This window comes from Psammomys obesus, unplaced genomic scaffold (genome assembly GCF_907164565.1).
Source record: "Psammomys obesus unplaced genomic scaffold, mPsaObe1.curated_primary_1811, whole genome shotgun sequence".
NCBI lineage: Eukaryota > Metazoa > Chordata > Mammalia > Rodentia > Muridae > Psammomys > Psammomys obesus.
The window spans coordinates 699,966-717,099 of NW_026596427.1; the positions used below are offsets into that span (position 1 = coordinate 699,966).

General features: G+C 37.3%; 1 protein-coding gene across 1 annotated transcript in view; it reads right to left on the minus strand.

Annotated features, from left to right (window-relative positions):
* Positions 1 to 261: 261 nt before the first annotated feature.
* The window catches only part of Il1rapl1 (interleukin 1 receptor accessory protein like 1), a 944,588-nt gene continuing 927,715 nt past the window's right edge, over positions 262 to 17,134 (minus strand). The window contains exons 9-10 of the mRNA XM_055597800.1: positions 1,459 to 1,629; positions 262 to 980 (exon numbers count right to left, since the gene is read on the minus strand). Coding sequence (XP_055453775.1) covers positions 262 to 980; positions 1,459 to 1,629 — 890 coding nt within the window. The remainder of the gene's footprint in view (positions 981 to 1,458; positions 1,630 to 17,134) is intronic.

A 17,134-nucleotide genomic window follows, 5' to 3' on the forward strand; every position in this document is an offset into this window, starting at 1 on the left:
CGTTTAAAAAATGTAAATTTACAAATTCAGTGACATATAAAACAAAGTCAAAAAAATGTAATGGTAAGAGACATGGTAAAACAGGAAGACACTGATGCTACAAAGAAATTCCAAAAAATATATGTACAAGACCCTGTTTTTCCTCGTGTTCTAGAGATTGTAATGCATGTTTTTAACAGCAGCAGTCGAGGACTTAGTTCCAGGCACTGGACTGCAGATTTCTTTCGAACTCCCAGGAACGGGATGTCCTTAGCTTTTCTGTCACCAAATCACACTGGATATACTGGTCTCCCTTGGCAACAACGGCAGGATGGCACTGTTTGTGTGGGCCTCATCCGGATTCGGCTCCCTGCTGGATTTTGTCTGCGGCCGCTGCCCATTGATGAGTGTCATAGGGATGTTACAGTAGGTATGCTGATTTCCTATGGAGGTAAGTGGCAGGGTGCCTGTAGGAGGTACGTCGTACTCATAGCTTCGATAGTAGTGTTTCTGACGCATTTGTGAATGGTAGGTATTGTGAAAGGTAGAACGGAGATCTGGATGGGCAGTGGCTAGAGCTGTGGAGGTGGCCGCAGCCATTGAAATGGCGGAGACAGTCTGCAGCTCCCCGAAAGGCCCCTGCTCACTGACATCTAAAGCCTGCTCATGTGTAATGGGTTCTATCCTCTTAAAAGGCATTTCATACTGTAAACGTTTCCAGAACTTCGAGTTCAACTTGTTACATTTTGGTCCATGCCATTTAATAACCGTCAGGAGTTTGATAGTGTGCTTGAGGGCCTCCACCTCCTGGTAGTTCATAATTCCACGCAGTTCGCTGCATTCAATCAGTATCACTTTGATTTCTCCAGTCACAAGCATGTTTCGAAGTCTTGTTTCTAGCTCAAAGATGCTCCAGCCCCTTCGAACTACATAATTTGGGGTCATGACAATGATCAGCCGCTTACTTTGATCTACACATCTTGCCACATCTTCAATGTATGCTATAAAGAGAAGAAATGGATCAGGGTAAGTGAACTGACATGAGATCCAAAAGGCTCTGATAGTTTCTTTCATATAGTAGATAAGAATAGTTAGCTAACACATTGTCAGGATGAAATAGTGAATGAGCCCTTTGCATAGAGTTTTGACCTCCATTTTAGTAATATTAGAGATACCTTTTCAGGGTGGAAATATCTCCTTCGATTTAAATAAATATTAGGGTCCACAAAGTGTGATGCTTTATAGAATGATAAAATGTCTTCTCTGGGATATAATTTAAATTTCATATAAAAACAACTGTATTTTCTCTGGCATATAAATTTAAATTTCATATAAAAACAATGTTCTCTTTTGAGATACTAAAGTACTATGTAAAAAATGGTGACTGCACAGACTTACAATGCACACACACACACACACACACACACACACACACACACACACACACACACATATATATGAGAGAAAACATTAACTTACTTCCAGTTGGGATCAAGTCTCTATCTGGTATAAACAACTTATATCCGTAATGCTTTTCAAGCATATCAGGGAGGATTTCAAGGGCAAAACGTTCTTCTTCCCCAGTCTCTTGATTCCACTGGTCAGGATCCACTTTGGTATATGACAGGTAGGCATCGTAATCTTTGTTATCTGTCAAAAATATTTTAAGGTAAGTTCTACAAAGTAAGTTCTAGAAAGGAAATAACAGAATATTAACAATATTCGCTTTTGTTGATAGATATTTTCAAACATTCCAGTCTTAGAAAACCAAAAAAAAAAAAAAGAAAAGAAAAAGAAAAGGCTGTATTAATTTTTATTGTGTGTTCCATAGTAACAACAATTTTGCAAATTGCTTGGAGGTACAAAATTATTTTTGTTCTCATGATGAAAATAGCAAGAAAAAAATCAATGGTACGATTCATGAAGGAATAAGGGCTAGGGGTGGAGCTTAGTGCCAGAACTCATAAACTGCTGGCATCATCCTGAGCGGGTTCAACTATTAGCACTACCAATAAAAATGTAATGAAATGCCAACTTCCATATATTTTTTGGATCCAGATTATTGGAAGTATTCACTATTTAGAAAAAGCTACCCGTTTAAATGATAGTATGTTATTATTGCATAGACGGCATTAAAAAACCTCATCTTTGGATATTTTTTTAAGAAGAGGGTTATGATCATTTAATTTCAACTTTGATTTACAAAATGATTAAAAGTAGTAGTAGGGCTTATGAGAGCTTGTTTCTTATTTTGCAGTTGCAGTCACTGACTACAATTTCTGCTCATTGCAAAGATGGAAAACAGCTGGTAGATATGTTAATGTTCATCATAATCTCAAGTATACTCTAGTTACTCTTTGCATGGTTTTCATGGGATTTTGGTAAAGATACATCTCCAATAAAATGGAAACCAAATAAGAAACTCAACATGTAATAGTTAAACAACAAATTCAACAGGTTTCTTTCTCCTTTTTATAGTGGTTGAAATAGCTATTGTGTTTACTGTTTCATAAAAATACTTTTTAGAGTTAAAAGAGAGTTTATCTTCTACAGAGTTAAGAAATAAAAACATTAATTTAAAGTATTATTAGGAAGACTTGCTCTGCCCAGTCCCAATTACAACATCATCATTACACCCAAGGTTCAGGGAACATCACAAAACAGAGGGCTGAAGATGCTAAGAGCCAGAAGACCAAGACACCTTGCTGCATGATTGTTCCCAGTACACATGAACAGAGAAGTTTTACCAATGAATTTTGAACAATAAGATTACCTACACCAGACTTCATAGAGACTAGAAAAACTGACAGGACAAAGCTGATGGGAGAATTTCACAAGATTACAGTCTTACATGAGGAATTAGAGGGAATCAACGGCAGCTAAGAGAGAGAATTTGTTTTCTTTTAGGGATGAAACTTCTGAGAGGTTATACAATCCCAATCATAAGCACATGCATATATGAACAATGGTAAATGGTCTCAGTTTTAGTACGTGTATGTGTATATGTGTAACAGTAAATGAACTCTGTTTTATATCTGTATATATCTATGTAACAAGAAATGGACTCAGTTTTATATATGCACGTGTGTATGTAAATGAATGTAGATTTAAAGAAAATTGCCTTAAATTTGAGAGGGAATGAGAGGCATTAGATCGTTTGGAAGATGAAGAGAGAGGTGGAAATGATGCTAATAAATTACTCTTGTATAAAACTGCAAAACAAAACAGGTTAGATGCAGTGGTGTGTATCTATAGTCTAAGCCATTTGGAAGGCTGAAGACCATTTGGAGGCAGAGTTCCAGACCAGCCTAAGCATAATACAGTGAGTACTGTCTCAAAAAAAAAAAATCAAACCAAACCAAATAGCCAACACTAAATATTAAGAAACATTCAGGGGTGAAAGAAAATCTGAAAACAAACCAGAAATAAAAAAAAAAAAATGTTTAGGGTGTTGACAAATAAATTTATCATGGTCTTTAACTTACAAGAGGACATTGGCTTCAATATTATGTAAAATCCAAGGAACTCCTGGATTTTGTTAAAGAATAACATCTATAAAAATATAAGTTGGCCTCACCTCTCTCTTTTCTAGATGAACGCAGTATGTTGAATCTGGGTAGGAAAGAGATGTGATGACAAGGGAAATGGCTTGAGATTGACAGTTGGGTCTTTGAGCATTTTTAACTTTTAAATATCTATTGAGTAGTAGCTGTTATTGGCAGCTGTATTTTTTAATTACATTCAAATATTTATAAGCAACACAAATGAAACTGACTAGTGAAAGAGCTCATCATTCACCAAATGGGTTACTAAAATAACTGGGCAGCTGAAAAATGTTCATTTAAGAATGAAATAACTTAGAAAACTCATAATTAGAAATTGTCACTGATATACTTTGAGCCATATTTCTTTTGTAGGTCTCTGGAAATGTTTTACATTCCTTCCATTTCTAACATGTACTTTTTTATGTTAAAATATTGTAGAACTTTATAAATACTGTCAAATGGAAACAACACCCTTCACAATAGCCACTAATAATATAAAGTAACTTGGTGTGACTCTAAACAAGCAAGTGAAAGACCTGTTTGAGAAAAAAACTTCAAGTCTCTGAAGAAAGAAATCAAAGAAGATATCAGAAGATGGAAAGATCTCCCGTGCTCATGGATTGATAGGATTAACATTGTGAAAATGGCCATCCTGCCAAAAGCAATCTACAGATTCAATGCAATTCCCATCAAAATACCAACTCAATTCTTTACAGACCTTGAAAAAAAGATTCTCAGCTTCATATGGAGAAACAAAAAACCCAGAATCTCCAAAACAATCTTGTACAACAACAGATCATCTGGAGGTATCTCCATCCCCAATCTCAAGCTGTACTACAGGGCAACAGTAATAAAAACTGCATGGTATTGTCATAGAAACAGAAAGGAGGATCAATGGAACCACATAGAAGACCCAGAAATAAACCCACACACCTATGAATACTCGATATTTGACAAAGAAGCCAAATCCATTCAATGGAAAAAAGACAACATCTTCAATAAATGGTGCTGGAACAACTGGATGTCTACATGTAGAAAAATGAAAATAGATCTATATTTATCACCCTGCACAAAACTAAAGTCCAAGTGGATCAAGGACCTCAACATAAAATAAGATACTCTAAATCAGTTGGAAAAAAAAGTGGGGAAAACCCTTGAACTCATTGGCACAGGAGACAACTTCCTGAACAGAATACCAACAGCACAGGCTCTAAGAGCAACAATCAATAAATGGGACCTCATGAAACTGAAAAGTTTCTGTAAAGCAAAATACACTGTCATCAAAACAAAACATCTGCCTACAGATTGGGAAAGAATCTTCACCAACCCTTTATCTGACAGAGGGCTAATATCCAGTATATATAAAGAACTAAAGAAGCAGAAAAGCAACAAATCAAGTATTCCAATTAAAAAACGGGGAACAGAGCTAAACAGAGAATTCTCGATAGAGGAACATCGAATGGCAGAGAAACCCTTAAGGAAATGTTCAACCTCATTAGCTATTAGAAAAATGCAAATCAAAACGACCCTGAGATATCACCTTACACCCATCAGAATGACTAAGATCAAAAACTCAAGTGGCAACACATGCTGGAGAGGTTGTGGTGAAAGGGGAACCCTCCTCCATTGCTGGTGGGAATGTAAACTGGTACAATCACTTTGGAAGTCAATCTGGCACTTTTTCAGACAATTAGGAATAGTGCTACCTCAAGATCCAGCTATACCACTCCTATGCATATATCCAAAAGATTTTCAAGTACACAAGAAGGACATTTGCTCAACCATGTTTGTAGCAGCTTTATTTGTAATAGCCATAACCTGGAAACAACCCAGATGTCCATCAATGGAGGAATGGATACAGAAATTGTCGTATTTTTACACAATGGAATACTACTCAGCAATCAAAAAGGAGGAAATCGTGAAATTTGCAGGCAAATGGTGGGATCTAGAAAAGATCATTTTGAGTGATGTATCCCAGAAGGAGAAAGGCAAACATGGTATATACTCCCTTATATAGACTTACAAGATATGATAAACATAATGAAATCTATACACCTAAAGAAGATAATCAAGAAAGTGGACACGAGCGAAGATGATCAATCCTCATTTAGAAAGACAAATGGGATGTGCATTGAATGTATGACAGGAGTCTACCGCAAAATGCATCTGAAAGACTCTACCTAGCAGTGTTTCAAAGCAGACACTAAGACTCATAACCAAACCGTCGGCAGAGTGCAGGGAATCATATGAAAGAAGGGGAGTTAGTATGATATGGAAAGGATAGGAGCTCTACAAGGACCAAATATATCCAGGCACAGGGTCTTTTCTGAGACTGACACTCAACCAAGGACCATCTATGGATATAACCTAGAACTTCTGCTCGGATGTGGCCCGTGGTAGCTCAGTAACCAAGTAGTTTTCCAAAGTAAGGGGAACAAGGACTATTTCTAACAGGATCTCAAGGTCAGGCTCCTTGACTCCCTCCCCCCAGGGGAGGAGCAGTCCTGTTAGGTCACAGAGGAGGACTCTACAGCCAGCCCTGAAGATACCTGATAAAACAGGGTCAAATGAAAGGGGAGCAGGTCCTTCCCTATCAGTGGAATTGGAATGGGGCAGGGAGGAGACCAGGGAGGGAGTGTGGGGTTGGGGAGGGAATGAGGGGGCGGGGTACAGCGGGGACACAGAGTTAACAAAATGTAACTAAAAAGAAAAATAAAATTAAAAAAATGCAAACACATTAAAATTATTAAGTTATAGTATTAATATTTGATCTTTGTGCTTTTTGAATTTATTTTTTATTTTGATGATATTTAAAAATAAGCCAAAGAGTTTGCACATGTTAGTAAAATTCTCTACCAAAATTTACCTTACTTTTTATTTCAGTTCTATTATGGTAGTCTCTGTAAATTATATTCTCAAATAAAGCAGCTTGAATCAGTGACTTAAACATTTCATTTTAAGTTTACGTTTGCCATTCAGTATTTTTCCAGACTGTTTTATTTATAAATTCTTAAATATTTAAATGGAAACAAAGTTACATAGTTTTTGAGACGGGACCCATATTTATACACAGGGTTTGCTTCAAACTTACCATTCTCTTACCTTGGCTCACTGACTGTCAAGATTATAAGCATGGAACATGTGACAATAATTAAAATATTGTCCTGCAATCATAGCTCACAGGTTGAAAGCACTTGCTACGCAAGTGTGAGCTCCTGAGTTTGAATCTCCAGAACCCACATACAATTCAAACACAGTAGCAACAACATCTGTAATCTTCAGACTCTTCTGGAGTGATGGAAGGCCAGTTAGCCTTTATATGCCAGAGGAAAAAAATCAAAGTAGAAAGGGAGGACCAGCAAGTGAGGCTGTCTTGACCTCCAGATGTGTTCACAGCCTCTGTGTGCTCATATTTACATTCATATAAGCACAAAGCATATATATTTAAAAATAAAAGTAAAATGTTTAATGTGTGCTATGGTGAAAACAAAGAGAGCTGAGCTGAACTTCTGACTTCCATAAATTCTGACTCATTTGAGATTTTAAATCCTTGAGCATCTTGGAGGCTAAGACAATTCTCAGTAGTAGGGTACTTGTCTAGTATGTACAAATCCCTAGATTTGATCATCAGAACCGGGAAAAACTGAGATAAACAACTTCTTAAATCTGGGTTAGTAGTAAATGTATTTTAATTATGTAGCAAACTGTCTGGCTCCAGAGTCATTCAATAAGTATTAATTTCTTTCTTCTTCAGCCTTAAAATGCAGCAGCTAGCATAGTTGTTTAGAAGTCTTAAGAGGTATAGTATGGCTATTTACTTGCGGTACAACAAAATCATCATATCCAAATTTTGGAGTAGTGATTATTTTGGACAGTCATGGCAACAAAATAAGCAAAACAACACAGAGATATCTAGTTCTATATAATGGCAATAGAACTTTTAACTCTCTAGTTAGAGGAAGGTAAGAGAAAGTCACAGGGCACTTATCTGGGATTATAGCCATTATTTCCCCCCTCCCCGCCCTCCATTTAAACCAACAGCAAGTGATCATGGGAGCTGCTAGGTTTTTTTTTGTTGTTGTTTATTTTTTCTTCTATTTTTATTATTACTCCTTGTTGGTGGTATGTGTATATGTATACATGTAAGAACAGAAAGACTAACAGAAACTAGACTACAATGATATAGCTTTCATAAGGAAAACTTTATCCATGATGGAGTGGGATTTTGTGATGAGACAGATGTTTGAGGGTCACTTATATTTCCATGAGAAATCCTTCAGCATGCTCTTTAAAGTAAACACTCCCAAAACTCTTTGGTTGACCAAGTTGGATTTGGATGGAATTGTTACATTTTTCTGCCTGTAGTGCCCTATGTTGGATGAATAGAAATTTGTCAGGAAGAGTTAATGCAAGAAGAGGGGAAGAGGTAGCAGACTAGCAACAGGGAGCACTGGATATGTGTTAAGAAAGGCTGACACACCCTTTATAAGCTTATGATTTTGTATAGGTCACATGCCCAAAATAACATTTTTTTCCCCTTTGGGAATACAAAAGCTGGGTATGCAATTTAATTAGTCACCACTAACAACAAAACAAAATGAAAACACAATACCAGCTCTATAAGTTTTCTAAATGATATGCAAAGAAAGTGTTTCACTGATATACGTGAAGATAATGATTCCTGAATCTAAAAAGGATATGATTTAGTTTAGAATGAGAAAGAAAACTAAGTATGTATGATCTCAGATTGCATATATGCCAATTTGTTTTGTATATGCAACTGGTAACAAATACTTATATTTTCTGATGATGGAGTAAAGATTTTTTTCAAATTTTTTTATTAATTACACTTTATTCATTTTGTATCCCCCCATAAGCCCCTCTCTTCTCCCCTCCCAATCCCACCCTCCCTCCCCTTTCTGCATGCATGCCACTCCCCAAGTCCACTGATAGGGGAGGTTCTCCTCTCCTTTCTGATCTTAGTTTATCAGTTCTCATCAAAAGTGGCTGCATTGTCCTCTTCTGTGGCCTGGTAAGGCTGCTCCCCCCTCAGGGGGAGGTGATCAAATTTTTTCGGAGGCTTGAGAAAAGAGGTCACACTTACCTTGTATTTAAAAAGATAATTATTGAAATTATGAAGCATAGTGTAGACATGTAAAATATGCAGGCAAAAAGATAGTGGAGGAGATGTAGAAAACGCATATGCAATGAAGAGAAAATGTTGATTGTCACGAGGTGGTATTGACTGGCTTTGATGAGACTTTTTAAAAAAATATAGCAATTAAGGTAGAGGGTGCAAAGAACTAAGAAGTAGAAAGAATAATGAAGAATGAGCATAAGAGGTAGGGAATATAATAACTGGGTTTGGTATTTAACCTTATAAAAATAGTCAACATATTAAAAAAAAAAAACAACAATTCTAAAACAGCAGAACTCTATGCAGGATATTGAAATTTAAGAATTATGCATTCACTCTTGAGGAGACCTGCTGGGTTCCAGGAGCATCCAGGTTAGACCCCTCAGCTACAAATCCCTTCCTGTGGGTCTAATGTGGACACAGCCTGTATAAGAGCTGCAGCTATTCCCTGAATTCTAATCTCTAGCCCATAGCTCTACCTGCATCCCAAGGAGACTTGCTGGGCCCTAGGATCTACCCACTTTCCCAAGGAGTCCAGTAGGAACCAGGAATACCCAGCCAACACCAGGAATAACCAGATGGCTAAAAGCCTGCATAAGAACACAATCAACAAAAGCCAGGGCAATATGCTACAGCAGAACCCAGCTATCCTTCTACAAAACTCCCTGGATATTCTAACAGCAGAAACACAAGAAAATGACCTTGAATCTATTCTTATGAAGATGATAGAGGCCTTTAAGGAGTAAATAAATAAAACCCTTAAAGAAATACAGGAAAATACAATCAAACAGATACAAGCCCATAAAGAGAAAACTAATAAATTCTTTAAGGAAATACAAAAAAATAAAATCAAACTGGTGAAGAAAATGAATAAAATGGTTCAAGCCTTGAAAATGGAAATAAATAAAAACAATAAATAAAACACAAACTGAGGGAATCCTGGAGATGGAAAACTTAGGGAGGAGAACAGGACCTATAGATATAAGCATCATTAACAGAATACAAGAGATGGGGGAAAGAATCTCAGATGTAGAAGATAGAATTGAAGAAATCAATATATCAGTCGAAGAAAATGTTAAATTAAAAAAGTTCCTGACACAAAACATCCATGAAATCAGGGACACTATGAAAAGATGAAACGTAAAATATAAGAACAGAAGAAAAAGAAGATTCCAAGCACCAAGACCTAGAAAACATTTTCAACAGAATTATGTAAGAAAATTTTAAAGACCTAAAGAAAAGTGATTCCTATAAACACACAAGAAACTTACAGAACAACAAATAGACTGGACCAGAAAAGAAAATCTTTCCATTACATAATAATCAAAGTACTAAATATATGGAACAATATATATATATATATATATATATATATATATATATATATATATATATTAAAAGCTACAAGAGAAAAAGGCCAAGTAACATATAAAGGCAGAACTATTAGAATTATACCTCACTTCTCAACAGAGACTATAAAAGCCAGAAGGGCCTGGGCAGATGTCATGCAGAGCCTGAGAGACTATATATGTCATCCCAGAAAACTATGCCCAGAACTTTCAAACACCATAGATGGAAAAACAAGATATGCCATAACACAACCAAATTTAAACAATATCTATCCACAAATCCAGCCCTACAGAAAATATTAAAAAGAACGCTCCAACACAAGGACATTAACTATTCTCAAGGAAACACAGGAAATAAATAACTCCACTGCAGCAAAACCAAAAGAAGAGAAACACATACACACACATACACACACACACACACACACACACACACACACACACACACTCATACTACCAACATCAACATTAAAATAACAAGAACTAACAATCATGGGTCATTAATATCTCTCAAAATCACTGGACTCGATTCCCCAATAAAAAAGCACAGGCTAAAAGAACGGATACATGAAAATTATCCATCATTCTGCTGCATGCAAGAAATACACCTCAGCAACAAAGACAGACCTTATATCAGAGTAAAGGGCTATACAAAGTTTTTTCAAGCAAAAGGCTGGAGTAGATGTCTATTTATTCTAATAAAATAGATGTTCAATTGAAATTAATTAAAAAAAATGGAGAGTGACATTTTTATTCTCATCAAGGAAAAAAAATTCACCAAGATGACATCTCAGTTCTAAACATCTATGCCCAAATACAAGGCATCCAAATTTGTAAAAGAACATTACTAAATCTTAAATCACACATTTAATCCTACATTGTAAAAATGGGAGACTTCAACACCTCACTCTCACAAATGGACAAGTCAACAAGATAGAAACTAAACAGAGAAATGATGAAACTAACAGATCTCATGAATCAAACTGACCTAACAGATATCCACATAAGTTTTCACAAAAAGACAAAGATTATACCTGCTTCTCAGTGATTCATGGAACCTTCTCCAAAACTGACCTTATAGTAGGTTATAAAGCAAGCCTAAACCAATACCATAAAATTGAAATAACCACTTGTATCTTATTAGATCACCATGGATTATATCAGGCCTTTAATAACAACAGGAACAAGAGAAAGCCTACAACCTCATGGAAAGTGAACAGCTCTCTACTCAGTGACCACTGAGTCAGGGAAGAAATTAAGAAAGAGACAAAAACTTTTTTAAAATTCAATGGAAATGAAGGCACAATATACTCAATACTTATGGAGCACAATGAAAGCAGTGCTAAGAGGAAAGTTCATCGCACTAAATGCTTTCATAAAGAAATTGGAACGATCCCACACTAGTAGATTCAATAGCACACCTGAAAGCTCTAGAACAAAAAGAGGCAAGCGTACCCAAGAGGAGTAGATAGGAGGATATAGTCAAACTCAGGGCTGAAATCAATAAATTAGAAACAAGAAGAACACAAAGAATCAACAAAACCAAAAGCTGGTTCTTTGAGAAAATCGGCAAGATAAAACAACAACAACAAAACAACTTAGCCATACTAACTAAAAGGCAGAGAGACAATACTCAAATTAACAAAATCAGAAATGAAAAGTAGGACATTACAATACTATGGAAATTAAAAAAAAATCACTAAGTCTTATTTCAAAAGCTGGTACAGCACAAAACGGGAAAATCTAAATGAAGTTGATGATTTTCTTAATAGATTCCATTTACTAAAGTTAAATCAAGGTCAGGTAAACAATCTAAATCTTCCTATAACCCCTAAAGAAAAGCAGTCATTAAAAGTCTCCCAACCAGAAAAACAAACAAACATGGAATCCTAGAACAAATCAAAAACATGATCAGGTAGGTTTTATCCCAGAATGAAGGGTGATTCAATATAAGAAAATCCATCAATATTTATCCACCATATAAACAAACTAAAAGGAAAAAAAAAAAACAACATGATAATTTCATTAGATTCTGAAAAGCTTTTTGACAAAATCCAACACCTCTTCTTGTTAAATGTTCTAGAGAGATAAAGAATACAAGGCACATAGCTAAGCACAATAAAGGCAATATACAGCAGGCCTACAGCCAATATCAAAATAAACAGAGAGCAACTTAAAGTGATTCCACTGAAATCAGGGGGAAGACAATATTGCCACTCTCTCCATATCTCTTCAGTATAGTACTTGAAGTCCTAGCCAGAGACTAAGACAACTTAAGAAAATCAAAGGAATAGAAATTGAAAGGAAGAAGTCAAAGTATCACTATTCAGGGATGATATGGTAGTATACATAAGTGACACCAAAACTTCTACCAGAGTACTCCTACATCTGAGAAACATTTTGAGCAAAGTGACTGGACACAAAATTAACTCAAAAAAAAAATCAGTAGCCCACCTGTATACCAAAGACAAATGGGCTGAGAAAGAAATTAGGGAAACAACACCCTTCAAAATAGCCACAAATAATATAAAGGATTTTGGTATAACTCTAATCAAGTAAGTGGAAGACCTATATGATAAGAACTTCAAGTCTCTGAAGAAACTGAAGAAGATATCAGAAGATGGAAAGAGCTCCCATGCTCATGGATCACTAGGATTAACAGAGTAGAAATGGCCATATTACCAAAAGCAATCTACAGATTCAACACAATTCCCATCAAAATACCAACACAAACCTTGAAAGAACAATTCTCAATGTCATATGGAAAAAACAAAAAATCCAGAATAGCTAAAACAATCCTATACAATAAAAAACTTCTTGAGATATCTACATCCCTTTTTCAAGCTGTGCAACAGAGTATAAGTAATAAAACTGCACGGAACAGACTGGCATAGAACAGACTGGATAATCAATGGAATCTAACAGAAGACCCAGAAATAAACCCACATACCTATAGATACTTGATTTTTGACAAAGAATCAAAGACCATACAATGGAAAAATGAAAGCATCTTCAATAAATGGTGCTAGTTTATCAGGATGTCTACATGTAAAAGAATGCAAATAGGCCCATATCTATCAACTTGCATGAAACTCAAGCCCAAGTGGATCAAGGACCTCAACATAAAACCCAATACACTAAATCTCTTAGAATAGAAAGTAGGAATTAGTCTTGAACTCATTGGCACAGGAGACAACTTCCTGAACAGAACACCAACAGCTCATGCTTTAAGATCAACAATTAATAATGGGACCTCATGAAACTGAATCCTTTCTTTAAGGTAAAGCACACTGTCAATAGAACCAAACAACAGTCTACAGATTGGGAAAAGATCTTCACCCTATATCCAACAGAGGGCTAATATTCAGAATATATAAAGAACTAAAGAAATTAGATACCAATAAACCAAATAACCAAATTAAAAAATGAGATACAAAGCTAAACAGGGTTAAAATTCTTTGTACTTATATATTACAAAGTAAAAATAATATGATTAACCCAGCCTTTGTTACTTAAAGAGTAAGTTATTATCATGCCAAATCCTTAAACTTTCTCTTCAAAAGACTAATAAAGCTCTTTTTTTTTCTTCAGCAATTGGGATGGAACTCAGTGTCTCATGTGTCCTAGACATGTGTTCTATGTGTTAATATGACCTGGAGAAGACAGGACCTTCACGAGGCCCAAATATATCTGGGCACAGGGGTCTTTTATGAGACTGTTTCTCCAAACAAGGACCATGTATGGTTATAACCTAGGACCTCTGCTCATATATAGCCCTTGGTAGCTCAGTATCCAAATGGGTACCCTAATAAGGGGAATAGGGACTGTTTCTGACATGAACTCAGTGGCGGGCTCTTTGACCTCCCCACCCCCCAAGGGAGGAGCAGTCCTTTTAGGCCACAGAGGAGGACTTTGCAGCCAGTCCTGAAGATACCTGATAAGCCAGTATCAGATGAAAGAGGAGGAGGTACTCCCCTATCAGTGGACTTGGAAAGGGGCAGGGAGGAGATGAGGGGGGAAGGGTGGGATTGGGAGAGAAAGAAGGAGAGGGATACAGCACGGATACAAAGTTAACAAACTGTAACTAACATTAAAAAAATAAAAATAAAAAAAGACTAATAAAACTGTTTTTTTTTCTTCAGCAATTGGGATGGAACCCACTGTCTCATGTGTACTAGACATGTGTTCTACCAATGAGCTATTTCCCAGTACCCTATCAGTTAACTTTTATTTCCACATTCTTCTTTATATTCTTTACTTATCATTACTTTCAAAAGTATTTTAAAGGTTTTCTTTTTAAGAGACTCCAACCAAGGACCATTCATGGAGATATCCTAGACCCCCTGCACAGAGGTGCCCCATGGCAGCTCAGTCTCCATATGGGCTTCCTAGGAAGGGGAACAGAGGCTGTCTCTGACATGAACTCAGTGGCTGGCTCTTTGATTACCTCCCCCTGAAGGTGGAACAGCCTTACCAGGCCACAGAGGAAGACTATGAAAGACAGTCCTGATGAGTCCTGATAGGCTAGTATCAGATGGAAGTAGAGGAGGTCCTTGACTATCAGTGGATTGGAGAAGAGGCATGGGAGGAGATGATGGAGTGAGGAAGGGTGGGATTGGGAGGGACAAAGGTGGGGCTACAGCTGAGATACAAAGTGAATAAATTGTAATAAATAAAAATTGTATTAAGAAAGTTTAATGACAGATACAAAAAAAGAACCAATATACAAATATAATTGCTAAGAATAAAAAGGCTCACCTTTGATCATCAAATTACGCAGTTTTAAAAGTAAAAAACTGATATAGGGGTAGGGGCAAAGATGGCAGAGCCGGGAGAACACCGTGTCTGAGAAGCGGGACAAAACACTCCGTGCAGCGACCAGGAGACTGAACTCTGGGCCCTAAAACAACAGCGATCTACCGTGTTTCCCAGGTGAGGGGAGGCTCCCACGGCATGGGAATCGGTAGGGTCCACTCTCGGCTGCCCAGCCAGAACCCGGAAGAGAACCCAGCTAACACAGGTCTCCAGGCTGGTGCGGCAAGCCTAATGTCCCGATCACTTTCCCAGGCTGATCGGTGGGCACAAGGGTGCTTGAGACTGAGAATCCCAATCGCAAGAAAACCCCACGGGAAAGGAAAGTTGCCAGACTGATCACGGGTCACCCACCCAGTCTTTCCCTGGAAGGTCTCTCCAACCACGGGTACCTGCCACCATCACAACTGAGCTCCCCCCGCACACGGAGAGCAGCTGCGTGCCCAGCTCAAAATCCCTACTCCCTCTTGGGAGGAGGCAGGAGGTGTCCAGCAGAATCTGCCACAGACCACATTGTCTGTACCCGAACCCGAGATCAGGGCTGAGAAAACCCGATCCTTTCGGGCACTCCCCCAAACACCGCCATAACCCTGCCGCAGCAGAGCAGAAGGATAAAGAGGCACACAGCGGCTTCACAGTGCCGGAAGTCCAGTGCTGAACTCTGTTGCTAGGCTGCTCCTAGCAAACAAACTACAGCTCGGGATCTGGGACTGTGGTCATTCTACACGTCCTGAGATTCTCCTGGGTCCAGCACAATAAAGTCTAGCAGCAAGTTCTATCACCGGCGCCACCCCCCGACCCCTGGCAGAGAAACACACAGGAATAGCACCAGCATCACATTCCTTACTTAGGCAAAACTAAAACCACAGCGCACACTCCCAAACCAGTGAACCTCTCTCATCTTCCTGAAAAAAAAAAAAAAAACAGTCCAGAAAGCAGAAAGAGAAGATCATAACCCAAACTACAATCTTGAGGAACAAACAGTGGGAATTATAAATAACCAGATGGCTAGAGGCAGACGTAATAACACTCCCAACAAAAATCAGGACATAATGACCTCACCAGCAACCCCACAAAACAATGGACACTTCAATTCACTAGATACACAAGAAAACTACCTCAAAACTATGTTTCTCCAGCTATTAGAGGCCCATAAAGATGAAATGAACAAAGCCCTCAAAGAAATAGCCAAAGAAATCGAGACTAACCAAGAGGAAACAAATCGTACTCTCAGAGAAATGACCACGAAAATTGAGGCAAACAGAGAAGAAATGCACAAAGCTCTCAAAGAAATGTCCACACAAATGAAGGCAAATAAAGAAGAAATAAATAAAGCTCTCATAGAAATACAGGCAATTATACCCAAAGAAGTAGAGGCACAATTAGTGATACATAGAGAGGAAACGGAAAAAAAAATAGAAGCTATCATTGAAAAGCGGGACTCCAATTCAAACAGATGAAGGAAATGGTGCAAGACATGAAAACAGAATTAGAATCAATAAAGAAAACACAAATAGAGAAAAACCAGGAGCTGGAGAACATAGAGAAAAGATCAGGAACTACAAAGGTAAGCATCACCAACAGAATACAAGAGATGGAAGAAAGAATCTCAGGAGCCGAAGATACACTTGCGGAAATTGACGAGTCTCTCAAAGAAAAAATAAAATCAGAAAAGTTCCAAACACAAAACATCCAAGAAATCAAGGACACCATGAAAAGACAAAATCTAAGAATAATAGGAGTAGAAGAAAAAGAAGACATCAGGCTCAAAGGTCCAGAAAATATTTTCAAGAAAATTATAGAAGAAAACTTTCCCAACTTAAAGAAGGAGATGTCCATAAATATACAAGAGGCCAAAGAACACCAAGTAGACTAGACCAGAAAAGAAAATCTTCATGTCACATCATAGTCAAAACACTGAACATACAAAACAAAGAATAAATTCTTAAAGTAGCAAGGGAAAAAGGCCAAGTAACATATGAAGGTAGACCTATCAGAATCACACCAGATTTCTCAACAGAAACTATGAAAGCCAGAAGGGCCTGGACAGAAATCATACAGTCATTAAGGGACCACAGATTCCAACCCAGACTACTGTACCCAGCAAAACTTTCAATCAACATAGACAGAGAATTCAAAATATTCCAAGACAAAACCAAATTTAAACAATATCTACATAGTAACCCAGCTCTACAGAAGTTACTAAAAGGGAAACTCCAAACAAAAGAAAACAACTACATCGAAGGAAACAGAGGAAATAGATAACTACACACACAAAAAAAAAAAAACAAAAAAACAAAAGAAGACAAGCA